The sequence below is a fragment of the Brachionichthys hirsutus genome, unplaced genomic scaffold (genome assembly GCF_040956055.1).
Source record: "Brachionichthys hirsutus isolate HB-005 unplaced genomic scaffold, CSIRO-AGI_Bhir_v1 contig_1421, whole genome shotgun sequence".
Lineage (NCBI taxonomy): Eukaryota > Metazoa > Chordata > Actinopteri > Lophiiformes > Brachionichthyidae > Brachionichthys > Brachionichthys hirsutus.
In genome coordinates this window covers 214,690-242,602 of record NW_027180334.1, presented here as the reverse complement: position 1 = coordinate 242,602, position 27,913 = coordinate 214,690, and the positions used below count along the sequence as shown (strand labels likewise).

General features: G+C 41.3%; 1 protein-coding gene across 1 annotated transcript in view; it reads left to right on the top strand.

Annotated features, from left to right (window-relative positions):
- The window catches only part of LOC137913549 (cadherin-13-like), a 126,559-nt gene extending 98,927 nt beyond the window's left edge, over positions 1–27,632 (top strand). The window contains exons 12-14 of the mRNA XM_068757193.1: positions 10,947–11,089; positions 24,408–24,641; positions 27,370–27,632. Coding sequence (XP_068613294.1) covers positions 10,947–11,089; positions 24,408–24,641; positions 27,370–27,632 — 640 coding nt within the window. The remainder of the gene's footprint in view (positions 1–10,946; positions 11,090–24,407; positions 24,642–27,369) is intronic.
- The last annotated feature ends 281 nt before the right edge of the window (positions 27,633–27,913 follow it).

Genomic DNA, 27,913 nt, shown 5'->3' with positions numbered 1-27,913 from the left:
GTGCACTTTTGTGCAGTTTATGAAGTATGCAAATCTCAACAAGACTTCTCAACAATCCCAATTTCACGCACTCCCGCAGCAGTTTGGCAGCATATTTCTTCAGTGCTCAAAATCAGATTAGATGCCTGGATTACTTGGGTTTCCCTTGATAACAGGAAAGTACAGTGCTCTACATCTTGTGACAAATGTGGCAGGACAAAACAAAAGAATATGACATGTAGTCACAGTCATGAAATTATGCTACTGCACATTTGACCTGGAACAAACTGAGTAATTTAGCCATAATGCCACCAAAACCTTAGTCTACGAAATAACCCTCCTCGACAAAAACAGTGTCCATATATTTCAGTTGTACTGAAGACAATACATATGACAGTTGCAGACATACAGTTTATATTACGAGCAACCGGTGGGCATTGCTGTTCGGTGCCACGCTTCGGGAGAAACAAGGTGAATAATTTATTTGACTTAGGCATATGAAATCAGCAGTGCCCTCATCCCAAATATATATTTAATTTGAAGAGTCAGTTGATATCACATACATTAAATATGAAGAGGCAGGAATATAAAAGATAAAAGCGCAGCTGTCTGTTTCCGACTTCATGCATCACATTATCCTTGAATGAAGAGAGCCTTGGCAGAAAAGGTTTCCACCAAAAAAGATTAAAGGAGAAAACAGTTTAGTTATTCAAGTTGATTCAGTCCTGAATACCGCTTATCTGCCTGTCCTTCAGCAACCCACTTCCTGCTATTGCTCTGAGGCAAATCCCACCGGCGCAAGACTCAAGTATCAATGTTGTGTTTTCACTGAACATCATAACAGAATGAATTCCTCTGACTCACTTGGGAAAGAGGTAAAATTGTTTTGTTGTGTGGTTCACATAGATGCACTCACATGAGTGGAAAAAACATACATACAGATACAACAATCCCCAATAAGACATCATGAAAAACATGCTGGGCTCCATCAACATACCATATATTGATCATAATGTCTTAAAATGTTTTTAAGGAAACTTCAACTTTGTTATTATTATTTTTTTTGTGTAAATTCTTCAGTGATCAGTAGGAGAATGAAACTTTTCCCAATACTGGGGGTACTTTGGAAAGCAGCCACTTGGAAGATTGTGCAGTGATGATTGGGGGATTTTGTATTTTTAAAGAAGCATAATGGTGAATCTCTGGAAGCAACTACAGACAAAAAGGAAGTTTGTCTTTGGCTCAAGAAACTGAACAGATGTATTTCTAAATTAAAATGTCGTTTTTATTTTGAGTTTCCTGAGTAGGTTTGCTACTTATTTATCTCTTTTGGAGTCCTTATGGGAAGATAACCGCCTGCTAGATATAATAGCGTCATATCAAACAGAAATCACAGCAGAAAATGAAATTTGTTAAATAATGTGAAGCTGCCTTGAGGCTTGAAAATTAGTCGATGCTGTTCTAAATATAGGACTTTATTTGGAGAGAAATAATAGGGATTGAACTATTACATTAATGGATTGACATTCACTACTTGATATTTTAAACACAACTGAGAAAAATGAAAAGGAATAACACTGTAATTAATCTGTTGCGAGCAAAATTAAAATAAAAAAAATGTTTAATTATAAGATAGAAAAAGTACATTAATCATATTTTTAACTCGCCTAAATGGTGCTGATTCATGATTAATGTTAATTACTAAATTTGTGCTTTTCCTGCTATTACCAGTCAAATCTTTTACCATAAAATTGTCATTTGCCAAGGGTTTAACTTCATAATAGCTGGAATATACTAGTCAAAGATGGACAAAGAATTTAAGACCAGTGGCAAGTAAATATACACTTCTGGTCCCAGATTTTCACCAGAAACCCGTGGATGACAACTACCATCAAAGACACAGTAACACAGTATGGCAGCAATTTCATCACAAATATGGTCCCATGAAAATTGGGATATTGATTCCCACTTACAAACAATCTCATTTTTAAATGCTAAAGTCTCAAAATAAAAACAAAACAAAACTAGAACATGTTACAGGCCTCAGGAATGAGTGGCCGGTGCCAGATTTAAGGTGTCTGTTTTGAAGCTGTTTTGAAGCAGGTACAGAAGAGACAGGACAACTTCATTGTTTCTCACGGCAGGATGTTCTGTCTCTTTATTAAACAAACTTTCTTGTAATCAAACAATATCATTTTCAGCCACAATATTTTCCACAATGCTTTTACATATATATATTGAATTGGTATATCGAATAAACACAGTTTATTACTCATATTCAGCCTTACAAATACTTCTGTAATTACCAGTGTATCAAAACTCACTTATTATCAATGCTGCTTTCACCAGCCTAAGTATACCCTAACAGTAACTGTTTCAAGGTATTTGTGTTTCTGTTTCACTGCCTCTGTACTATCAATGTTATTTTTAACACAGAACCTCTTAAAAATATAACAATTACCCTTTTTAAAACATTTATATGACTGGTATGAATGTCAGAGTCACAATATTTAAATTAAAGTAAAACCAAAACCATAAATCTATTCCAACGGCTATAATACAGCCACCATTCATCAGTGATGTGATGTCATCACTTTATTTGGATCTGGCCCATGTCAAATTAAGTGATATCACCCCTTACCTAATTTAGCATCACCCCAAAAAAATCTGTATTCGTGGTGATAATGGCGCAGTGGTTGAGCGGGTTGTCCTATAATCGAGAGGGTGGTGGTTCGATTCCCGGTTCAGGCACGAGTGTGCACTGTCGTTGTGTCCTTAGGCAAGACACTTCACCCACGTTGCCTGGGTGCCTGCGTATGCGGCGACCAGCAGCAGACAACGGTTAGACTGTAACTGCTGTAAACCAAATTGCCCTCTGAGGGACAAATCAATAAAAAGTATTTAATATTTAGTATTTTAAATATGAATGAATGAAAAAGTGGCGAGACTGTTAACAAGGAAATGTCAGATGATTTGAGGATGGAATGGAAATGGAATGGAAAGCTTTATTTGTCATTGTCAACACAGTACAAGTACAGTGCAACATTGCAGTAGGAAAATTTCCAGAGCAGACCAGCCGTCGAGGGGGGGGTGTGTGCGTATGTGTATGTGTGTGAGAGTTCATGTTTGTGGAAAGTCCGAGAAATGTCCTTAGATTGTTGTGATAGACAGATAGGACCTGGCGCCGTACAGAACTCTCTCAGAGGCGGGGGGCTGGAGACACAATAGATCCAATATTCGGCCGAAATGAAAATTTAGCTTAATCCAAATATACAACTGGTCCTCAGTTATTCCTCATTTCGCCAAGGCGAGACTTCAGTCCTTCCAAGCCAGTACTCAGTCCGGAGATCTGCCGATACAGTTCTACCTGCTGGCGCAAGATAGTATCCAGTTTTTGCCGGTCCTCCCCGGATTGATCCCTGAGCTCTTTGCCCAGATCGGTCCCCCAGAGCACCGAAGAGCACTTTTAGATCCATGGTCAATTTATCCAGAACTTTGAAAGCCGCCGTCTTGGAGACTTTCCGGTACACCAGGGCAACCCCCGTCCCAATTAGCAGATGCCCCACCGCCAATAAGCCAAACAGCCAAATATCTTCCACATCCTCTACAGATAGGACCGTGAGGCAGACCACTCTCCATTTATCCCAAGGGTCCATGGCGTAGCCTGCTGCGTGGGTCCCGTCTGGACAGGTGGGCTCCCCCGGAGTCCCATGCTTGGGTGAAAAAATGTGATCAATCGCACTAAGAGACCAGTTAATCAATTCCATAATTTAGTAGACCAGAGCTCAGCAAGCGGCGGGTCCTGGAAAGCAGACAGGCGAGACGAGACAAGGAATGCAAGCAAGGACGAAAAGAGCAGAGAGGGAAAAAAAAGAACGTCTGCTCTTGTCAAAGACCGGAAGAAGATCCGATGACAGACACATGGGATAACAGCATTAACACCATGTCTTAAGTAAATGTACTATCCCTATCAATATTAATGATAATGTTAATTGGAAGTCTAATCAGTCAAATTAAGACAATTAGTCATTCTGTGTGAAGATGGAGACGACAGGAATATATGCTTCAAAAGCTGTGGTGAATTAGAAACGGACCTCCAGCCGAGAGCCAACCAGAACCCAGCAGGGTCATTCAGGGCTATCGCCTTCATCCAGACAATTAAACAGCTTTCCTTTACTTTTCCGTGATTCTGACGAGAAACAGTTTATTTACCTGTGAGGGTATGACATTTCTATAAATACATGAAATATCGCAAACACTTTGAAGTGGCCCAAATGGCCTCGCTACCCGTTTTATCTTATTTCTTAACTCTCAAGAGATGCAATGTATTTTCTTCTGATACAGGAAAGGCTTCACATGGCATCTACTATGATGGTTTTATGGGAATTTTGTAAGAGAATCGGAGCAAAGCAATAACTGTTTAGATTAGAGACCGACACCTGGGCACTTTTGAACTTGTTGTTGATGCAACTGTATCCCCAGTAAACCTCTGATTACAGGCATGCCATGTTTGATAAATGCGTGCTTAACATAGAGGAAATATATAAAGGTAAATTTGATCAGTGAAATTAGACTGAAAGTTTACACAGAATGTTTGTTTTGATGTTTTTGCAAATCTCAAACTTGACTCTGAATGTTGCTCCAGTGCCTTTCTGACAGGCTCATTAATATTATTGAGAATATCTGCAAATTTAATTAGGTCTGATTTACAGTGACAGGACTCAAATCATTTGTCAAATAACTATTTACACGAAAGGAACTGATGCTTGATGAGAAAAGGAAGCTGTGTTTTCAACAGAAGGTAAAGGACCTAAGATGCAACCATAGTTTGAGCGCATGAAGTCCCAGAGGATGTCATCGATGCAGATTTGGTTATAACTTTGGAGAGAATAAAAAAAAACTGTACATAATAAATAATGTACACATTTCCTCTAAGATGTTCAGCTGCATGGAGAAGTTGTAGACAGGCAAAATAGAAAGTTTTAAACATCAAGCAGGGAGAAGTAAAAACATTACCATATTATTTCTGCATACATAGTCAGAGATCCTCAGATTCAGTCACCTCTTGACCGAGAGATTTTCTTCTCCTTGCTTGTCAAAATATAGAATCTCAAAGTGCTGGGTAATCCATTATTCAGCCCTTACTTTTCTACCTTCACTTCTCTCTCTGGCCATTTTAAAGTTAAAAGAGAAGGGAGTTAAAAGAAGAAGAGAGATACGGGTCTGGACTGTCAGCCATGGAGACTGGCAGGGAGTTTTGAGAGAGGAGGCGATGATGAGCGAGATCGAGACAGATAGGCAGAGAGGGAAGATGAATGGGTGTCTGTGAAGAAGAGGTGCTGAAAGAGATGCTGACCTGTGATGGGTCATGCTGTCTGTCTAAAATTACTCCTGAGAGATGAGAAAGGTGACTCATAAGGAGAATGCAGGAAATCATAGAAAGATGACAAGGAACAAGCCCAGGGAGGCACACTGGCTAGGAAGGAATACTGGAATGCAGCCAGGAGGAAGTCTTTCATCAGTCGGGTTTTTATTGATGATGATGAATGGTCTACTCTATTATATTCCAGTTTGAATATGCTAGACCAGTCAAATATGCTGGTTTCTGCAAACCACCCGGAATACAAAGTACTGGGAATATGACCATAAAGGGGAAATCAATATTACACTTCCTGAACTTTTCCAAAGGTAATCCAAAATTTAACCCAAATTTTGATTGACCATGCACACACAGTAGCAGATATTATCTGAAAGTTTGTCTAAAAAAAAAAGTGGAGTGCAAGTTGTTTGATTTTACCTCCAACCACTCTGCTCCTGTGCTTCTTCTCGTCTTTTGTCCATCCATTTTCTTCCGCTTCGCTGTTTGGCCTTCTGGAGCCTATCCCAGCTCGCTCTGGGCGAGAGGCGGGTTGCACCTCAGACACTCCGTCAGCGTATCGTAGGGCCACACAGACAGGCAACCATTCACGCACACACTACGGACAATTTGGAGTAACTAATTCACCCATGTTTTTGGGGGTGAGAACATACATAGGTAGGATTCGAACCCTGTACCTTCCTGCTGTGAGGCAACAGTGCTAACCACTACGCCACTATGCTGCCCCCTTCTCTTCTTCTCTTCTGTTCTCTTATTTTATTCACATTTGACATGAGAAAACATGTTCCTGTTTAACTGCATGACGGGGCATCATTTATCTTTCTTTAATTATAAATATAATTTTAATGGTTGCTTAGGTGAAACATTAGTGAAGCTCAAATAATGCAGAGATTCCATGTAATCTGTTGAAATCCTGAAATATTATAGTTATGGCCACACTTTATTATATTCGATGGAACCTACATTGGATTATATTACATTAGATAGATTGTTTGCCTTGAGCCTCAACAATGATGTAAGTCAGTATAAAATTTGTAATAGTTCTCAAAACCTGTTCTGTGTCATCAGAAACTGGTTAAGAGAAGAATGTATAGAGTGCAAAATAGAATAGAATAGCACTTTATTGTAATAAAAAAAGTGCTATTCTAGTGCTATATAAAATGCAACATTGCATGGATGTTTTTATTGCGTCGTGAGCAGTGTGCAATGACTTCTTCGATCCTCTCCAAAGCCATCAGAGCTTCTGTAGCTCCTGGCAGCATTACTTCATCTGAACACAGAGGATAACCTGTCTTAGAGAAAGTTCCCAGGATATGAATAGCAGATTTCTCATTTTAATCTCGCCTTGCTGAGAGAAATACATTTAGTAATTTTGTCTCCTTCAGTTTCCCTTCCATCTTTCTTCTGTCATCACGGGACACGGAGGGACTGATTATAGGCTAATCAGATGTTTGGATTTATTTCTTATATCTGGCAGCTGTTTATAGGCATGATCAAGCAGGGTAGTGTGAGTGTGTGGGATAGAGAAAGAGACAGAGATGAAGAGAAGGGCCTTTAGTCATATAGTCGGTCTGCCAGGAAATAATTAAAGCTATCCTAAAAGATGCCAAGAGAAGCAACAAGGGGGGGGCTTTTCTTTATGTTAATTGCAGGGTTGTGTTTTTTTAATGGATGCAAAGAGGTGCTTTTTGCCCTTTATTGCAAAAATAGCAATTTTTTTGTTCTGTGTTGTTTTACGCTTCGGTTTATAAAAATGATGCTGCACTCGGTGAGAACAGCATGCCGAAGTCTTTATGGTTATGTATAGATGTGCTTCGTACAATGTTGGTGTGCCTTCTGACTGTGAAGTCCTGCATCAAAGCTGCATTTTTCTGTGTGTTCCTCCAACGCATGAATAAGGCCAACATTTTGTCTTTGTCTTTGGTTTTAAAACTGCCATCCTTCCTTTGCTCCCCTCACTGTTTAAGTTAAATCAACACGGGGGGGGGGGGGGGGGGGGGGGGGGTTCAAACCTCTCAATTTAATGTATGCAGTTATTGAAAAGAGTTGGCAGAGAGTCTTTGAATTTCACATTTACCTAGCTACAATAATGAACGTGCTGAAAAGACTGAGAGCTTTTGAAGCTCTTTGAGCTTGTCTAAAAAGGTGACTGAAATGTTGGATTCATATTCATGCTTGCACAAGGTCTGATGCGAGCTAGGATGCGACACAGGGCCGGTAATTTTTAAAGAGCAACAGTCAGAGTAGTGATTATCTGTCGGCGATGCTGCTGTCACAGGAGAGATAATGCTGAAGTGGCTTCCTAAATACAATTATGGGCGAATAATATCACTAAAGTCAGTTTCTCCAGACAGAGGCCAAAAACAGGGATTTAATTACAGTAACAGGAAGCCATATTTAACTGGTATGCATGTGGATGTGTAAAAAAAAAGAAATTGCATAGAATTACGAGTGTAATCTTTCTTAGTCCTACGTGCAACACTGCGAAATGGCACCAAAGTCTATTATTTACTTTTTATATTCACAAGCAGACAGAGTCAGACAAATGCAGGTGATCACATAACCTCCACACAACTTCTCAGCTTCAAAAACGAAATTGCCACATTCAGAAATATTATTCCTGCAGTCTTTTATCTTACTTGGAACCTGTTCTTTCCTGTCTCTCTCTCTCAGGTTCCTTTGGTTTAATTTACTTGCGCAACACGTTCCTTACTTTTCGTTTTTCTTGTAAAGACATGGCACCGGTTGAACTCCTCAGCCTTTTCGTAATCGTGCACACAGCGTGCACGCACCTCCCTGTACATGCCCATTTTGAAATCCCATTTTCATGCACACTTTCTTCAATGCACATTTACAAGTTCCCGTACTTCACTCACTGGCACACAAGGACAAACCTCGACTGAATCTCTCTGACAGATGATTGATTCAACATTCGCTAGTGTTTTCTTCTCCCTTTCTCAGAGCTGTCGCTTCCATTTCCCTTGAATAGACCTGCTGCACTGTGCTGATACAGAGCAGAGGTATGAACAGGTGTGACACAGATGATTCTTCCACATTTCTTGGAGCAGTGGTTGGCGAAAGGTGGATAACTGAGCTCAAGTTCAAATCCAGCGTTGAGCTGCTGACTGAGATCTTTGTCAACAACCACAATGGAGTCACTCATTTGCCAAGTGTAGTTGCTTCCAAGCCAAATGATAGAAACACAATCTTACACGGACGTTTGTGCACGCTTTACCATCTATCTTTTCTTAAACTCCCTCTTTCTGTACTCAAGTGAAATATAGAGTCCAAGCCCATTTGTCAGTTTGTGACAGCTTTGTCAAAGGTTCGAAAGCAGATAGCTAAAGTTAGCACAAGAGCAAATGACCAAAATAAGTTAAATTAAAGTGAAATAATAATGCTAATTTTACTTTAGTGCCCTGGAATGTATGGCTCTACTCAAGGACTCCATTAAATCAGGAAGTGACAGATTTTAAAACTTGCTGTTATTGATTGGCTGATTATGATTTGCAGATGCTTTCACCACTTGTAAGTGTTGCACACTGGGACAACTAGGCATGGGGTCGATAGTAAAACCATGAAGGCATATCTGTGACCTGTTGTTAAAACAAAATGTTAGACCAATACACGTAAAAGGCTTTGAAAAGTTTGACTCTTATTTTGACAGCGCTTTTACATGCCCAGCAAGTCAACTCAGGTTTTTAATAATACCTGTTTAAAGTGTGAGCAATGAGTGCAAGGATTTAGTGGAATGGGTGGAGCTGGACTCCATCACCTCTGACGAAACCACCGGAGAAGATTGAGCCTAGAGGACATCGGGAAGAGTCTCTAATGGAGAGGAGGGAGAATTAGTTTTCATTCCACACTTACTGTATTTGCAGTTCTTATACTTCCTTGTCTTATCTCCATTCTTGATCCCTTTCCTTGTCTCCCTGCCCTGCTCCATCCATCTTGCTTTACTCGGCGTGAAGTTGGATCAAGTGTTCAGCAGTAACGGCCAAACAAGTTGGCACAGTCCCTTGTACATTTAATGCATGTCTCTTGATTTACATTCTCATATCTATTGCTCACACACACACCCCTACCAGCTCTGAGAGGGAAACACACTATAAACGTTGGCTTTATGCCGCCTCCTTCTTCTCAGTAAGTTACACTCCAATCACGGAACGATTTCGCTGGCAGGAGAGAGAGAGACGAAAGTCATAGAGACTGATAATGACAGTAAGATAAAGAAAGAGACGTAGGAGCGAAAGAAGAGAAAAAAAGGGTCACAGAAAAGGGGAAGAAGAAGCAGTTAGTGAGAGAAATGCATACTAGAATTTCCTGGAACATGCTGACATTGCTGTCCAAGTGTAAAAGCACACTTGCCTAATTTGGAGTGCACTGCAGGAAACTGACAATGAAGAACACTGATACTTAAAATAGCAGAACTTCATTCTTATGCCCGACTTGCTGTGTATCTGTAAAGGGGGATAAAAGTTTTCGCTAACTGAATTGAGTTTCATAATAGAGTTTGATAGGAATGGATATCTCACACTCTCTTCACACTTACAGCAATATCTTTAAACTTAAAACCACTTCGGAATCACATTTTGCACAGGTGTTGCTTGACCCCTTTTTTCCCACATTATTCATTACTATCTCCTATACTCAACATTTTAATCAGTTACTCTCTCGTCTGGTCTTTCCCGTGAACCCTGACTGTATTCATTTTGCTGCACACCTAAGAATATCTCCCAAACCCCACCGAAAATGAAAGGAAACCTGCAAAGCTTTACATCGGTTATGCCCCCAAGGGTTCAGCGCTGCATTGCAGCGGAAAGAGCAATATAACTTTCTGCTGCCGCTAACGTTAGGGTCACAGTGTTTGCATCGCAACACGACACTTTCCACCAGTCAAGCGGAAATCTTGACAAATAATCTTGCTGAGTTGACAATTATTTCACAGGGCAAGCACAATACTTATGAACTTTGCTTGATTCTCTAAGCACAAGTTCAAAGTGAGTGTTTTTGCTGTGAAATAAGGATAATTCTGATCGCTGTGTATGTGTGCTGTCTCATTTGTTGACTAATTTGTTTGGGTCTTCACTGTTTTTTGAAGATAACCGTGTATAAATAGATTTGAATATTCCTAATGACTTTTTAATTGTCTTTCTAATTTGGCCTTTAAACATCTCTAATGGACTGTTCCAGTGTCTTTTAAAGAGGGGCGGGCTGTGGATCTGACTCATTAGCTGGTTACATTCGGGCCTGCGCTACGGTAAACTAAAGAATTACAATTCATCAGGATGAACAATAATGCCCTGATATTTCATTCAGCCATCAGATTGGTCTAATATCCTCCAGCATTGCTCTGAAAACTGTTCCCCGGTTTTGAGCTTCAGGATGAAAGCAGCTGTTTAGTTTAACACAAAGGATGGAGCCACTCTTGGCATCATCATGTCACCAGACAGACTTAGAAAGTACTGAGTGTTAATTCAGTGGAGTTTCTCCTGGAACAAACATGGAAAATTGAAATGTCTATCCTGTCTGTTTACGGATTGTGGAAGGATGTTCTGGTACTTAACTTTTGTAATTGACTTTCTTTCAGGTATGCTGTTCTGAGAGACCCAGCAGGATGGCTCAGTGTGAACCCAGTTAGAGGAACTGTCAACACTTCGGCCCCACTGGACCGTGAGTCTCCTTATGTCCGTGACAACAGGTACACAGCTGTCTTCATCGCTACAGATAATGGTAAGTGTCAGATACCCTGGTGCATAAAAATGATGTAAGTTAATTAGAATTAGACAGTAATTATCCATGGGAGCTTCAGGTAAATACTTTACTGTAACTGTTTTTTTGTTCCACTAACATAATTCAAACGCTATTGATAGCTTGTGCAATGTTCTTGGAAGTTACTGACCCTGTCCACATTAAAATTGACATTGTTCCATGGTGACAACCCAGGCAACAAGTGAATGTGGGACCCACATGCTGAGTTTACATGGGTACCTAAGAATGGACAGAAAATTAATATTTTATTTGAAGCCCATACAAAGTAGTTTTTTTACAGGGTTAGACCCATGTAGTCTCTCTATGTGGGTCCATAGTTGGATCACCTAAGAAATGGGTTCACAGGCTCAAATTGGGCCAAACTCACTTTTATTTTCAGGCTCTCTCTTTCACTCTTTCAGGCTCTCAGGCCATTTCCCGCTCTCTCAGGTTTGTCGCCTCTGGCTCTGACTCTCTGAGTCTGGTTGTCGTAGGGCTCTGGCACTGGCTTCTGCACCAGTTCCAGGTCCAGGTCTCTTGTGGGCTCCAGCACTGGATTTGGCACCAATTCTGGTGCTGGCTCGTGCGCTCTTCTAAGCTCTTCCAGCTCAGCTCTGTCTGGGGCATCATCTCTGGTACCTGCACTGGTTCTCTTGGGGCTCTGGCTCTGGCTTCTGTTCCAGCTTTCCTCTCTCATTTACACGGGCTTTCTCTAGGGTTCTGCCTCAAGCCTCCTTACTCCTTACCTGGTTCCAGGTCTCTCTCCCAGCTCAGACACAGTCACTGGCTTGAAAGCCAGCGCCAGTATTGCTATCAGCACTGACTTTGGGACAGACTCCAAGTCTCTTTGGAGCTCTTACTCTTGCTTTACCAGGGGCTTTATCTCTGGCTGTTGCTCTATGTGGCGTTCTGGCTCTGGCTGTGTTGGTGGCTGTGGTTATCTTGGTGGTTCTGGCTTGTACTCTCTCAAGGTGTTCAGTTCCAGCTCACCAGCTCAGACATAGGCACCAGCACTGGTATCAGCACCGAATTTGGGACAGGCTCCAGATCTGGTTGCATCTCTCTCTCTTGTTCTAGCTCTGGCTCTGGTTTTCTTGGGGGCTGTAGCTGTCTTGGGGCAGCTGGCTCTGACTCTCTCTGAGACTCTTGCTCTGGTTCTAGCTCTCTCTTGGCAGCTCTAGATAGAGCTGTGGCTCTCTCTGAGGATCTGGCTCTTGTTCTAATGGAACACTTTTTCTGTGAGGCCATATACTTGCTGCCTGGCAGTGTCAGTGGAGCTGCTACTTTCCAAGGCACAGATGAAAGTGTTGAGCGCCCTGGTGCATCTCTTTATATATTTTTGCATCCCTCTTCCTGTGTCCCTGTTTCTCTTTATCCCTTTGTAATTCTCACTCTTCTCTATCAATCTCTCTCCTGTGCTTCGGAGATTCTGACAGATCTATTAGAGGAGCTGGGAGATTATATTAGCAGGCAGCAGACTATCACTCTTGTACTGGGGAGTTTGGTAACCTAAGAGTGATGAACATTGGATGTGAGGTAATAGTGGGCATCGGAGAAAAGGTGGAGAAAGTTAAAGGGTCAAAGAAAGAAGAGAAATGAAGGGGCATCAGAGGATATAACAGGTAACAATATACAGCGTTCATGAAGTGCATAAAGAATCGAGGAAGACGAGGAGAAATTATGCATTTATGAGGAGGCAGTGCAGGGTACACGTCTGTGCTAGAGGTTTTTGGAAAGTTTTTTAATATTCTGATTGCAACACCTATGTATGTGCTTTAAAGAGACATAGAAAGCCATTCTAATAAATATAATTGGTAGTTGTCTTTCCAAGCGACATAATGTTGACCTTTATTTTAAGTAACATTTGCCAATTAACATGGAATTAAAAATGAATGTCAATTGCTTTCCAGGAACATGGTCAAGAACCAAATTATTTGAAGTCAAAATTGACCTGATAATGGAACTAAATGAACAATCTGGGACCACTAAAGCCATTAACTTCCATCCTGAGGGAGGACACAAATATATGCAACTTACTTCATAGCAGTCCATAAAACCAGAAATTAGAACCTTTTTGTGGCAGGAGGAAAAAACATATGAAGTTCTCTAATATGAAGAAGCAACCCATCTGCTGAACAAGATGCCACTCGAGATTAAAATGCCTTAAGTCTCCCTGAGCCATAAATGTATCTACAAATCATCATGATAAATCATCTAATTAAGACATTTGAGATGACCAAAGTCTGTTGGAGTCAACTTTTGCAGATCATGAGTTTACAGCTTATGCGTTGTTGAGGTAAATCCATTTAATAGTTGTTACATATACATACATGTTACAGGCGGGACTAAAGCTTGCCTCACCTCTTTCGCTGACTGTTCTGTCATACACAGGACAAATGTGATCCTTCCCCACAGAGATCTGCACAATGATTTATGACTGCTAACCAGATATTTATCCAACCTTATAGCTTCATCTTTAAGTTTACATGGAGGCTTCAGAGGAATATATATTTACACTACACTGAAAGGAAAGATTAACTGTCAAACAGAATGGGATCATGTTAAAGGATGGGGATGATAAAGGACAGACCTGCACACAATACACATGTTTGTAGCACAGTGGCACAGTGGTTAGCACCATTGCCTCAAAGCAAGAAGGTCACAAGTTCAAACCCAACTTGTGGCTTTTCTGTAAGGAGCTTGCAACTTATGTCCAGGTTGTTATTGAAAAAGAGAATTAGTTCTCAATTGACTTACCTGGTTACCTATTTTGTCAATTAGTTTATGTATATTTCATTACACATGAACCCACAGCTATTCGTTGTATATCCGCTATGCAATGACAATAAAGGCTTTCTATTCTATTCTATTAATATGTTAAAGTATTATGACATACTAAATGTTTGTCAGAAACAAAATAAGCTGTCAATAGTGTCGACAGGGTATACTGCAAGAGTAAAAGTGTTTCTGAAAAAATTACTTTGTCCTTTGTCGCAGGCAATCTCATTCCCAATTTAAGATAATTTGAGTTTGTGTACTCGATTATAATAGGAAATGTGTTCTTGGTAAAATTTACAAGGTTGCCACCAAATTGATTGTTGCTTCTGGTTAACATGATGAAGGCAGATCAACGTGAGTGAAAGGAAGGAAGGAAGGAAAATAGTCTTCATGTACATTTCAAAGTCAGAGGTCATGTTAAGCCTCCTTTATACTCCATTTACTGTAGAAGTTGGTTTCAAGCAGTGTCCCTCAATGTTCAGTCTTCCATGCGTACTTTACATTGGCATCACATTACTTTGTACAAGGTGGGAGTGAAGCACCAAGCCTTCAGAGGCTGGAGAAGTCATGATAACTAAATCAAGGTGTTATATACAGAATAAATACTCTTCTCGATTATGGCAACACGGCTCAGTCCCTGTATGCCTTTTAATATTGAGCAAAACATGGGACTTAAGATGGATAATTTGCATAAATGAGTCTGCACATGCAAAGGACATAAAATGAACTAATTGCTCCTTTGTTATTGTGGAATAAGCTTGAGCGAATCACATGTGCATGGTTGCATTCAGTGACGCTCACATTCATCTCGGTAAATTATTTCTAGACATCGTTTTTTTTCTTTCATGTTTGGTCCTGTTTTGCTTTCATGACCAAACCTTCCAGCACAGCATTGCCTGGACAGTCGGGTCAGCGGAGTGATTCCGTTTGAGACGATATTGTTACAGCCTGACAGAGGGCTTGATCATGGGTTCATATGAACTCCCAGCAGTAGCTGCTGATTTTGCAGGCCAGCACATTATCATCTGCTCACTGATCCCCCACCTGTGTTCCAGCTGTTCTTCAATTTACCCCGGTCTGTCTCTTTCTTTCACATTAGATTCTGTGCACTGTATTGACGGTTCTGTGTATTTATATGCGGCATGATTGCAGTTGTGCTCTCGTCCTGGTCTTTAACATATTTGTGCCGATACGCTCCGTGCCTCTCTAGCTTGCCCGTGTGTATCCACTTCCAGCTGTGTGTTGTGGTTCAGTGTTTCCTCCTGCTCCTCATTTAAATGTTAAAACACTTCCTGGTGGGAGCCATTTGTCATTGGAACGCATGAATATATCATCAAAGCCCTATTCGTCTGAAGCACAGTGGGGAGGAAAAAAAACCACACACACACACTTTCGCATGCACAATCTTCTATGTCTGCTGCCACCGAACCTCCTATTAAAAACAAACAAGTCTTGCATGAAAGAGTCGAGCAGTTTGTGCTTTGACCACGGACGAGGATGGAGCGACCGCCATTTAGACAAGGAACAGAAGCTGCATGTGTGTGCATCTGTCTATATCACAGACAGACATCACATTCAGAGCGCTTTATCAACTGCAGGGATATTTAGTATGATACGCACATACATTCACTCCAACTGAACAATGTGAAAGGTCATTCATCACAGTCACATTGAATATCTCCTGTAGCTGAAATCAAAAGCACCAGCAAAAGAAGAGGCTGAATTATAATGGTTGTGTGTGTGCGGTATCTGGTCATTTCTCAGTGGCAGGTCCACGCAATAGGTTCATCATCTGTTCTCTGAAAAGCAGGAAGAACCCTGACGGTGGTAGCAAGCTGTTAGTACCAGAGATGGTCTCTGTGTGTATGTCCACGTGTTTGTGTGAGTGTGTGTGTGTGTGTGTGTGTCTGTGCGCACTGCTATGGCATCTCTACATGTGTCCATCATCGCTGCTGTGCTGTCTCCTTGTCATACTACGACTGGGAACCAGTGCACCACTCACTGTAGTAATGGGTTGAGTAATTTCCCTGTTTCAGACCAGCCCTGATGTCACCAGCTCACAGCAAGGCAGCCTAGCGGGCTAAACACAGGTAGATAGACTCGTGTTGTGTCTTTGACCAGCTGTGATCAGGGAGCCACAAACTGCAGCATTGAAATAAAATGCTGAAACGATGAGCAGCTGAATCAGCCCAGTGTGCTGAAATCCTCAGGCTACAGGCGAAATAGAATAAACAGAAATAGTCGTAATCTGGGCGGCAGCTCCAACGTTTAGCTACATGCAAGTAATTCCACTCAATGTGAATGTAGCTATTGATGCGTTAGTGTTGGATTAATAGTGGATTTGGATTCAGAGTGAGTTGCAAGTGATGGCGGCAATGTGAATGATAGAAATCAACCATGACTGCTCTCCATCACGTTCCAATGATTCCATTATATTCTCATTTTACGCTTCAAAGTGTTGAACATTTATATGGCGATTTAGAGGAGAAATCAGAATATCGAGATATATATATCGTGTATCGCGATAAAGCCTAAAAATATTGCGATATTGGTTTTAGGCCCATATTGTGCAGCCCTAATACGAAGACGAGAAAAATGCTGGCAGTGAGACAAATTGAAAGGTAAGATTATATTTCCATTATTTGTCTTTGTAGCAGGAAAACAAACAATAGTGATGTCCACAATCTTAACTCTGCAGTCCCCCTGTCAGCAGCAGCAGCATTTTATGTGGTATTCACGGCTGCACAGAAGAGAACTCATATTGCTGTTCCAAAAATTTTGGATAGAATCTTTTAGCATTCCCAATATTTTGCTTCCCATCTAGTCTGACACATATTGCTGACATCAAATATACTGTACTGAATTGATTGACACATATTAGAAAATTGAATTATTAATGATCAAATTTCTTCCCCAAATCAGTACAGCATTTGATCAATCCAGGCTTGCATGAATTCTGGATTTGTTTACCCACACACCTCTCATCTTCAGGTTGTTTCACAACTCTCCCTGCTGTCGATCCATTTATGGAGACAGTCACAGAGGCAAGCAAGTTAAGTACCGTGATGAAATGTGTTCTTTCCCAACCAATCAATTATGACCCTGTGTAGTCGTCGACTAGGGAAATGCCAGCATGAGGGAAGGGCGCAGGGTAGGGAATCAAGGCACCTTGACCCAGGGTAATGGCGGTGTAATGAGATGTGGTCCGGAAATCATCGAAGATTGCAGCTCGGTGCCATCTTTCCTTCTGTTGCATCCCCGGTCCTGTAGAACTGCCCCATTAATCCCAACTACGTACTACGTCGTTCCCACTTTAGAGGTAGAGGACCACCTTCACATAAACGCTGTCTCTCTCTGGCTGCTTTGATCTTTCACTCTGACTCAAAGCAGAACCTCTTGGGGAAGTCTCTGCCTTGTGAACGGGCTCAGTTACGTATTTGATTAAAGCATATCTTTGTTCAGCTTTGCTAGGGAAGACTTGTCTCCCTCTGTTTCTGGCTGTTATCGGGCCCTACGTCTCATCGTTCCTTGGAATACTGATTCATTCACAGAGCAGAAGTTATCGCTGTTCCCGTCACACGAAAACAAACTTTCCTCTGGCCACTGAGTGCAGCAATGCCAAGTTAAAGATTAAATCCACTTGGCGATGTGGACGGCGAGTATATGCAGCGCTACTAAAATCTGTACAGCCGCTTCCTCATCCTGCACATCTCTTTTAGGGCTTACTCTGTGACAGTACGAAGAACTTTGGTGTGTCGTTAGAATGGCAAGGATCCAAACGATATTAGATGAGTGGGTAGTGGAGACGGAGAGCGATAGTAAATGAAAAATGAAGTCAGGCAACAGAAATGGGCAGACATGAAACCAGATTTCTATTTTGTAGCAAGAAATTATAGGAAACCTGGTACAAATGTAATCAGGATGTGGTGCAAAGAAAGGAATACGTATTTTTTAAATACAATCACATGACTTACGACGTATACAAATGTTCTTCTCTGCATTGAACTCATCCCTGTGGCACAATGGGCTGCCACCACCAAGAAACCATTTCCAGATGTAAGGCAGTGCCTTGGTCCAGAGGCTTAACCTCACATGCATGTTTCAATAGTGGGGGGATGTGTAGAAAATCCACACAAGCCTGAGGCAAATCTGTGACAAGGCAACATAGGCGAAGCCAGCCGCCGAGCCTCAGTGTGGTCAATATCATGTCATATAATTATGACAGCCGATCCATAGGCCTTTGAATTTAAAACTGTCATTAAGAAACCTTCTTGTTATCTCGGTTCTGCTGTGTTGTCATTGGATGTCACTAAAAATCAATATGTAGACAGTGCTGCAAGCGGAAACTTTAAGCAATCAAACGTCTCCACGGAGATGTCAGAGCCACTGGACGGTTAATACAGCCATACTGGTGAAAAATGACTTGAGATGACAGATTGAATTGCTTTTTCTTTAATATTGTGTTTCTCCAGTTCATCTCTGTTTGTATATTTCCCTTGCATCTCCTATCAAATCTTCAGTGGAAGGGAACGACCCCCAAATCAATGGGAAAGAGACAAGTTTCACCCGTAGCAAAGTAGCCAAGGCCACAGATGCTACTAATGGCATCAAGCACGGGTCTGTTTGGTCTCAGTCATTCTAGTGAACCACGGCAGCACAATTTGCATAACACGAGGATCCTGAAACCAAAGCAGCTGAAAATAATTCTGCCGTAATTAATTGTTACGAGTTACACCTGTGCTTTTTCCTCCTGTGACTCAACAAAAACATCATCTGTGAAAAAGGCCCAAAGACAATGTGGGAATGAGCAGCAGGTGACTGGCAGTGCGGTGGAGGGGGGGGGGGACTGCTGGTGCCTGTACGGGACTTTTAATCATTTGAATTTGTCATTAGTTTTGTGTAATGCTGAAAAATGTAATAAAATGTATAAAAATAGGTAAATGCTTTAGATGGAGTTGATTTTGATTTCCAACATTAGATCTCAAATAAGTACTTGGGAATAATGCGAGCTTAACAAAGTTGCTAATTATAGTTGGTCCTCTTGGATTTTTCACTTTTTTATCTGACTTTTTTATCAAAGATCTGCTGCAGATTCTGGAAGCTGACCAAAAACAAGAAATATCATAAGTAAAACGATGTTGCCGTTTAATTAGCACAAAAAGATCTTACGCCGTTGCCTACTTGAAGCTGTATCAACACCCTCCTTCTCCTGCCACTTGGTTTAATAGCCAGCAACTGATAACCCAAACACTATCCTAAATGTAATTGCCAGACTCGGAGCTATGCACCTGTCCCCGGCATTCTTCGCTCCCTGAAGTAATCTCTCTTAATGACTTGTGCCTATTGTAATTGTGTCTGGCTGGATTTAATTTACAGTTCTGATCAGCCAATCAGATTAGCAGGGTGTCATGCGATAGCCTGAGCTGCAGCCCTGAGGAGAATGATGACTTATGGGGGAGAATGAAGTGGGCTGTCTGAAGATTCACGGTCTGTTTTTATAATGTAATCACCGCCATTGGTTTGTTTGTTTTTCTGTTTGTCTGTCTGTTAGCAAGATAACTTGAAATGTTCTGGAACTATCTTGATACAATTTTCAGGAAAGATTGGGGATCTTACCAGGAACAGATTATTGCATTTTGGTGATGATCCGGAGGAGATCCTGGATTCTGGATCACTTTAAAATTTCAGTTAACATTGCAATCAATGGAGCTTCAAAATTTGTTCCTCAATATCTTAGTTGATTAATGACCAATGTTTATGGAATTTGACAGTCGTGTAGGGTGTGGACCTGTATCTTACCCTCTCACAATTTCATCTGGATCTGAGCAAGACTGATGTTAGGAAAAAATATTGCATTTTAAAATTTGAAAACCCCGTTTTCAGATTTCACTTTGAAAAACAGATCAAATTATGATTTTGCCGAAAACGAAAATGGAGAATGTCAATTTTTTCTTTGCCCTTCCATCACCTCTCCAAAAAAATGTTTTACTTGGATTTTACCCTAAAGGGAATAACCAAGACTGATCATCTGACATTTGTTTTATTGTTACCACACAGGAGATGCACATTTCAAAATGCTGCTAGTCTGAATCTTTTCTTTCCTTCTTCTTCTCCAAGAGGGTAGACAAAAAGGCAACCAACACAAAGAGAAAATAAATCAATAGCAACAGAAAGTGACAGCCAGACAGAGGCAGAACATTAGCCTAAAGCCAAAGTGTTGGAAGCAAAGGAGTGTTTGCTAGATGTAGCGATAGGAAGAAAAAGCTCAGTTTGCGGCCTATGGCTGTGAATTAGACCCGACAAGCCCAGGAGTCAGTCAGTCAGCCTGCTCCTCTCATCTCCGGGCCGTTGGGAGAATTACAGGTTATCTGCCTGCCAGCCAGGGGCAGGTAGAGGTAGTTGGAGAGAGGTTGCGTGGTTGGAGATAGGGTAGCAGGCAAAGCCCCAAAGAAGAAGCTGGAGGAAATAAAGGTTGCCTCGCAGAATTTCTTCACCTTGCATCATTGCTGCTTTCATCTGATAAACATTGTCTCCAATAGTTGGATGGTATAAAGACACAAAAAGCCTGCCTGTGAGAATTTGCCTGAAAAGTTTAGGTTTTTACCCATTTTTATACTATTACACATTGCCCACAGCCTGATATACTGTACAATCCTAATATATATATTTTTACATACCGTAGTTTAATTTAATGGAAATTGTTTGGGACTGTTTACACATAAACACTTGAAATTGTCATTCTTAACTTACTCATAATGTAAGTTCTTCAAGGTGTGACTGTTTGTCATGAGTGACTCTTTTAGAGAATCATTAAGGAGCAGATGAAATCTAATAATCTTGGTAATAAACTGTACGTGAACGGCGGTCTCTTCTGTAAATAACCCGAAGAAAGTGTCAGGGAAATTCTTCCTGCTTCGATGTCGAGAGCTGCTAATTCTCTAAAGAATTCCAGCCTCGGTGTGATGACTCGGATCTCAGATCAGACATACAGCATGGAGAGAAGACTCACAGAGTGTTTTCTGACAACAGCAAGATCTCTTCAGCTTTTATATCCTTTCAGGCCCGTCCAAGTAACATATTTATATTTTACGACTCCCAGATATTCCACCAACTCATTTCCTTGGTGAGTTTATCATGAATGAACACCTTCTGGACTTTTCTTTAGGGTCAGCGACCTGCCTCCTGCTTATCTAACTAACCCTCCAGGTCGCACCGTCATAAATACCCTGACCTTTTCCCACAGACGCTCTTTATCCCAGAAATGTAATACAAACATTTCACCCACGAAAGACATACTGTAAATATAAATATCGTTAAAAATCTGTCTCGAAGCCGTTCAGTCGGCTTTTGCATCCAGTATGTAAATTCAAAGCATTTATTTTCCTTTATTCACAGTCAGAACCGACGTGGGGTCGTATGGGTGAAGGTGATCAGTTTGACGACTGTAGAAGTAGAAATATTTCTAGCAGCATTTATTTATTTTTTGTTTATTTTGAATTGCAAATAATCATTGATCTCCACACCGGATGAAAGCCAAGTGGCAAATAGTGCTTTTGTGTATATAACACGTTTTAGAATCTGTCATGTGCGAGCACAAAGACGCTTCTTTGTCCAAAGAACTGGCATCATATTTTTCCGTCACAGCAAATGCCTGCATGTCCCTTCCTTCTTAAATATTGTCTACACATTACGTTCTTTACGTTGCAGTAGCAACGACGAGCAGCAGAGATCGACATCTTGTCTCTCTCCTTTAAAAAACACAGTTACATCCTTCAGCAACAGCATAAACCCGAGTTCTTGCGGAGTCAAGTCGTCAAATGCAGCAACGTCCACAGTCAGTTCACTAGAACAGCAGGTGATGACCGACTCACGTTACCTCACCCAAAATCAAATGCCCTAAAAAAGACAGTTATTTATCATGCTATCACTCAGTGAAATAGCTGCCCTCTGCACATCCGTCACTCCAGCAACAAAACCTCATTCAAATACAATTTAAGAAGACATTACTTACAGCTGATCGATGGTCCTGTAATGACCAATTAAATGTTTGTCCTGTTTTCTGGATGCCCTTTCGGGAGGTGGTTTTAATGACGAATGCATGAATGTAATGTTTGTTGAGGTAGACTGATATGATGTTCTGCGTATATGTGTAGTGTGTATCTGTAGTGTGGATATATAGTGTGTATGTGTAATGTGTATATGTATTGTGTATATGTACGGTATAGTGCTTTCATGTTATGATGCATGTAATCCCGGACCCCAGGAAGACTAGCTGATGCCACGGTATCAACTAATGGGGATCCTTTTTAAATAAATAACTAAAAACTTTCTGTGCTTTAAATGTGGTGTGAAGCAGAGGACAGGAGACAAGCTTCATTGATGCTGGCGATGACACCGGCATGATGTAAGGGGGGATGAGGAGGCGTTGGAGAGGAGAGGAGAGGAGCACAGGAAGGGAAAGATTACTGTAGTTGTGGAGGGTGTTCATTTAGGAAGACAAACTGCCTCTTATAGAGGCAGCCAAGCCCAGAGATGGCCTCCGTCACTGGAAATGGGTTGAAATTTGCATTTTTCACTGATGGGTAATCCTCTCAGGAGTGATAATAGATTATTTTAGGTCTTGCCTGAAGAGTTACTATCTTTGATTTGCTCTTTGGCATATTGTCTTTCTGCATTTGCTGAAGTAATTCAACGATACTGTTGCTGCTGAGACTGTGACAGGCACACGTACTGGTTGTTTGCTTTTTTTAGTTTCACTCAAAATCAAAGTGTAGAGATAGTTCTTTCGCGATTATGACACACTAGAAATGCTTTTTGAATTCTCCTTGTCTCTCATAATCGGAAGCCGCTGTTGTCTCTGCAGCTGAGATTTGGAGCTCGGTGAAGAAAACACTTCCTGGTGATTTTCTGATAAGTCAGTTATAGATGTGGTTAATCTGCAGATTATGTTTTAGTTCTAGATGACGATGGAGGAATCTGCCACTGCTATCCATTATTATTCTGTTTTGTTTTTGGAGGAGAGTATTTCAGCTTTGCACCTGACCCAGCGTGTGGGATGGTGGGAACGCAGAGAGGAAGTGTGTGTTTGTGTGTGTAGGTGTTTCTATAGATGTGCTAAGTTGGATTAGTGCCATTACAGAGAATCAGCACCTACACATGCCTCTAAGGCTTGCACCACGCTTGACACGGCACATTCATGCATTTACACAAACTGCAAATATTTAGCACTTGGAATGATGCTACATCGCCAGAGGGATGTCGCAGCCTGGGCAGCACTTTGCGTGGCTCCCGTTGAAGACTTTGTGTCAGCATGAGGATGATAAATTAATCTCAGGTGTAGGTAACATCTTGAGTGGGACCAGTTCTTGTTCATGGTTACACCAGAACAAAGTGTAAATGGCCGCTAAATAAAATATAGTATCATCATCTTACAAATTCCAAGAACTATGTTCACACCTTCTTAAAAGCAATTGGCCAATCACAGCTTTGCAGCTGTGCATCCATCAACACAACTGTCCTCTTAAGCTTTGGAACCCTCCACTAGTTTAGGACTGAATGAATGGATGAATAATGATTTGGATGGGCGGTGGCTTTCCAAAAACAAAAAACACACATTTCTAGATAGGTCTGATGAGAGCTGCAGTTAATGGTATGTATATAAAACGTAGAATAATGCAACACGGGGAGCAAATAAGATGACATTTAAGATTCTCATTTCAAAACAAGTCTGGCAAAAACTGCATTTTCAACTGACGCATGCATTGCATTTAACTTAACTAGCTAATTAGAAGGCTAGCTACAGCAGCTAAAACCTAATATCACGCATTGATTTGTTTTTGTTGCTCTTTTTTAAATGTTAGACTGTGTTAAATGCTAAATGTAATAGCATCCGCATGCAATAAGAATGAAATATAGTGGTGTGTGTGTGTGTGTGTGTGTGTGTGGAGGGGAAGTATTGAGTGTGTGAGGAGGACCCATATTTTTCAATTACAAATCCTGTCTTTAGATATCAATGGTGGACTTGACCTCTGGAGCTGTTGTGGTTCCCTTTAATAAAACGCTCTAATCACAGTGAAACAGGGAGCAGTAATAGCAGCAACACAGAACAGCCACACTCCTTTTTTAGCCCAACATCTTTTAATATGGTGTAATTTCATACAGACATAGAAACTGGCTCTCTGCCACATCAGAGTGCACCTTTTCTAAACGCAAGTTTCTATGAATCATGTTTTCCTCTTTAAATGGCATGTTTATTTTGTTTTGCGTTTGCTGTCATTAAAAGACCAGGATCTGGTCTTTTGTTGCTTTTACATCTAACAGAATTTTAACTGCAGAGTGACAAAGATTAATTTGAGAATAATGGCTACACTTTTCTCTTTCTTTTTTACTGCTGACAGCACTCGTTTCAATACACATCCTCCCACTGTAATGTACAGGACAAGACTGCATACTGTATTATAGCGTGACACACAGCTGTCGTCTTTTCTCTCTCCTGATAAAGGCCTATTTTGTGTTTTTACAGGAAGCCCACCAGCCACAGGCACTGGCACATTGGCCATTAACCTGGAGGACTACAATGACAATGCCCCTTATGTGGTGCCATCAGTAGCACGAGTGTGTGAAGACGCGCACGATATGAATGTGGCCATAGTTGGGGGACGGGACAAGGACCTCACACCCAACGCTGCACCTTTCAAGATAGAGCTGGCCAAACAGCCGGGACTAGATAAAACATGGAAAGTTACCAGGGTCAACTGTGAGTATCAAATTACCACCTGAGCATGACATAATAATAGCATTTAAATATTTCAATCACAAGATTATTTCAACTATTCGAATGTCTTTGATACAAGATGGCAAAGTGTCCATGTCTTCACCAAGTGGAAACCAATATAGTAGAAACGCTGGTTACCTTTTCATCACTATTTTCCCTTTTGCCAAAGATTTAAAGTGCATTTGCACAAGGGTCACCAAGAAGCACATTGGGAAATGTAGAAAAGCACGAAAGAGGGTAATTATGAGACGCGTACAAAGTAAGAACAAATGGAAAGAGCTACGACGTGATGTTCAATGATGAACACAGAGGCTTTATTGGCAGATACAGTGATGGCATGCGTCGACTCCTCACCGTAAAGTGTAAACTGATGTCCGTTAAGGAGGGGAGGTGGATGGTAGACAACGAAGACATTGATTTGGGCTTGCATCATGACTGGCAGCGCCGTCGCTGTGTGTGTTTGAGTGACAGCATAGAGCTCAAACCTGCCCAGAGGTATTAACTGTGACTGACAGTGGGAGGGGAGGTACAGACACTCCTCAATCATCCCCGCTGGAGGAGACAGATACGACCAGCAAAGAAAGCCTGCTAGCAGCTGGACGAAGTGGCAGTATGTGTGTGTGTGTGTGTGTGTGTGTGTGCGAGTGAGCAAGCGAGCGAGCGAGCTAGAGTAGGAGGCCTGGACGTTATACCTTGACTGTTTATCTCACTATAAGACTAACTTTTGTTCTTTGTTCAACTGTTCCTGAACTTTAAAAGCTTCCTCTTGATTTTGTTCAGTAGACATCTCGACCTTGGCTCCATCAAATCAGATCAAGACTGTCTTTTATCATCTTTAGTCAGGTTTTAACACATGTACAGCATGAAAGATTAAAGAACCGATTCATTTTGTTAAGGTCACTTGTCATGAGTTAAATGTGAACTTAAGCCACCTTCTATCTAAAATCCTGCATACCAAATTTGCCAAATATACAGTGTAAAAACCAAGAGAAAAGAAATAGCAGCATTTTTATGATAGTGGTGGTGATCTTCAACAAAAACATCAAGTCAGAAAGCTTTCACGTGTAATTTACAAAGGGCAGAACTGTTAACGATAAACCTGTGTGCAGAGCAACGTGGTGTGAGCAGAGTAATATGCTGTAACTCTTGTAGTAAACATAGTTAAATACTTAAAGTATACTTAAAGAAGAAACATCCAGCCGTATTGCATGTGTTTTGTGTTTGTCTGTAGTAAGGAGACAGTGTGCAGGTGTAGGGGAGTAACAGAAGACATCCCAAATTAAAATGAAACCGGGGGAGCGATGGGAACAAGGACAGGAAAAGGAGGCGACAATGTATGGGAGGGGAGGGGGGGGGGGGGATCGAAGTTGAGATTTCAGGCAGGGGGGCGCCAGTGGTTCTGTTTTTCACCTCTCTCTCTGTGTTTTCTATGTTTCCTAATAAATATCCCTGCTGCTACCGGATTTTGCTCGTATTTGTCTGATGCTGCAATGTGCAGGCGTTTAACTCTATTGCCCACAAGCCCTTGGGAGGGAGCTGGCTGATGGAGCTCACACCCTAGGGACCCATCACCCATCCAGAACAGCCCCACCCCCCCCCCAGACCTAATAGTGGGAAGCCTGCTAGTTTAAGGAAAGGTGGAGAGTGTATATTGTTTTATTTGGTTTTATAAATTTTGCCCTTTTCCCTTCTCTCACTCCTTTTTGTTTTAAATTGGTCAATCTCCCGCATTTCTTTTCCGCCTTTTCTTTCCGCAACCTCCTTCCACCCTCCTCCTCCACTGCGGTCAGGATGAGTTAAAAAAAAAAAAAAACAAGGAGCTGGAGAAGAAAAGGACTTGGAAAAGGTGAAAGAATACAGCAATACTTTATGGAATACTTTATAATCATCATCATCATCATCAGTATTGTGTGGGAAAAAGTGTAGAAGAGAACCAATATAACCATGAAAGGGCACATAGTGAATAATAATCTGAGAAAGGATAAAGGCATCAAATAGAAATATTAAATGGAATAGAATATAAAAGAAAAATGTATGGTGTTGCCACTCTGTTGGAATTGGTATGTTTCTGGAACAATAATTGCTTCAACAGAAGTTCTGGTCACGTAAAATTAACTATCTATAGAAGATTGTGTCTGCTTGTCCCGAGGGACAACAGCCCTCAGCTGATTTGTCCCTCATTGGATAAAGGTTCAAGGGGAAATCAAACTCCACTCTAGCGAATCAACTCTGCTGATGAGGCCAGGGAGGTGGGGGGGGGGTCGCATTTTTAAAAGAAGGCCATCTGCTTTGAAATGTTTTCTGCTGATCCCTCCTGTTGCCTCGTTGGACAATTTGTGTTCTAGTTCAATACAAAAGCAAAAGTCAACTTGCATGAAATTCACAGCAATGTGTAGCGTTGCATATTATGGCACATTTCAGCGTGGAGTGTCTGCAGCACTTTCCTTGGTGTCGCTGAAGACACTCTTCAGTGTGATGCAACGAAATGTAACTCAGCTTATGCAACTTAAGTGGTGCCAATTTTTGTCGCTCCACTTGTCAAGAATGGCCAAACGCTTATTTGAAGCATATAAGTTTTGCATTATAATACCCATATTTAGTTCCTGCTTTGTAAATTAAGCAACTGTGAATGCAGACATCCATTTTATTAGACCTCTTCTGTGTGTCTTCCCCCCCCCCCCCCCCCCCCCCCCGCCCGCCCCACCCACAGCCACACACTCCCAGATCATGCTTTTACACAGTCTGAAGAAAGCCAACTACCAGCTCCCGTTGCTCATCACCGACTCAGGGGAACCCCCGTTGTCGAGCAGCACAGAGGTCAAAGTTCAAGTGTGCGTCTGTAAGAAGAACAAGATGCACTGCAGCTCCGCCCACTCCCACCGTGTCAGCCTATTCATCCTGCTCGCCACACTCCTGCTCGCCCTACTCTGTAAGTACAGACAAGACTGCAGCACACAAATAATGAGAATTTAGGACGATGTTTTATTTCTTGATGTCCATTGCTGTCCATTGCTGAGAAAATGCTTGTATGAGACTACATTAATTTTGCCAAAGCATGTCATATAAATGGCATATGCCCCGAGCAATTCTAGGGAAGTTAGGCAAGGGTTTTTTTTTTTTCATTTATTCTGAATATGTCATTTAAGATTTTTGTGATAGCATGAATAATTCATCCTCTTCCATTCACTCCACAAATGTAATGGAAGATATTCAATGGCTACAATGGTGGGAAGAAAATCATTTGCAACTCCATA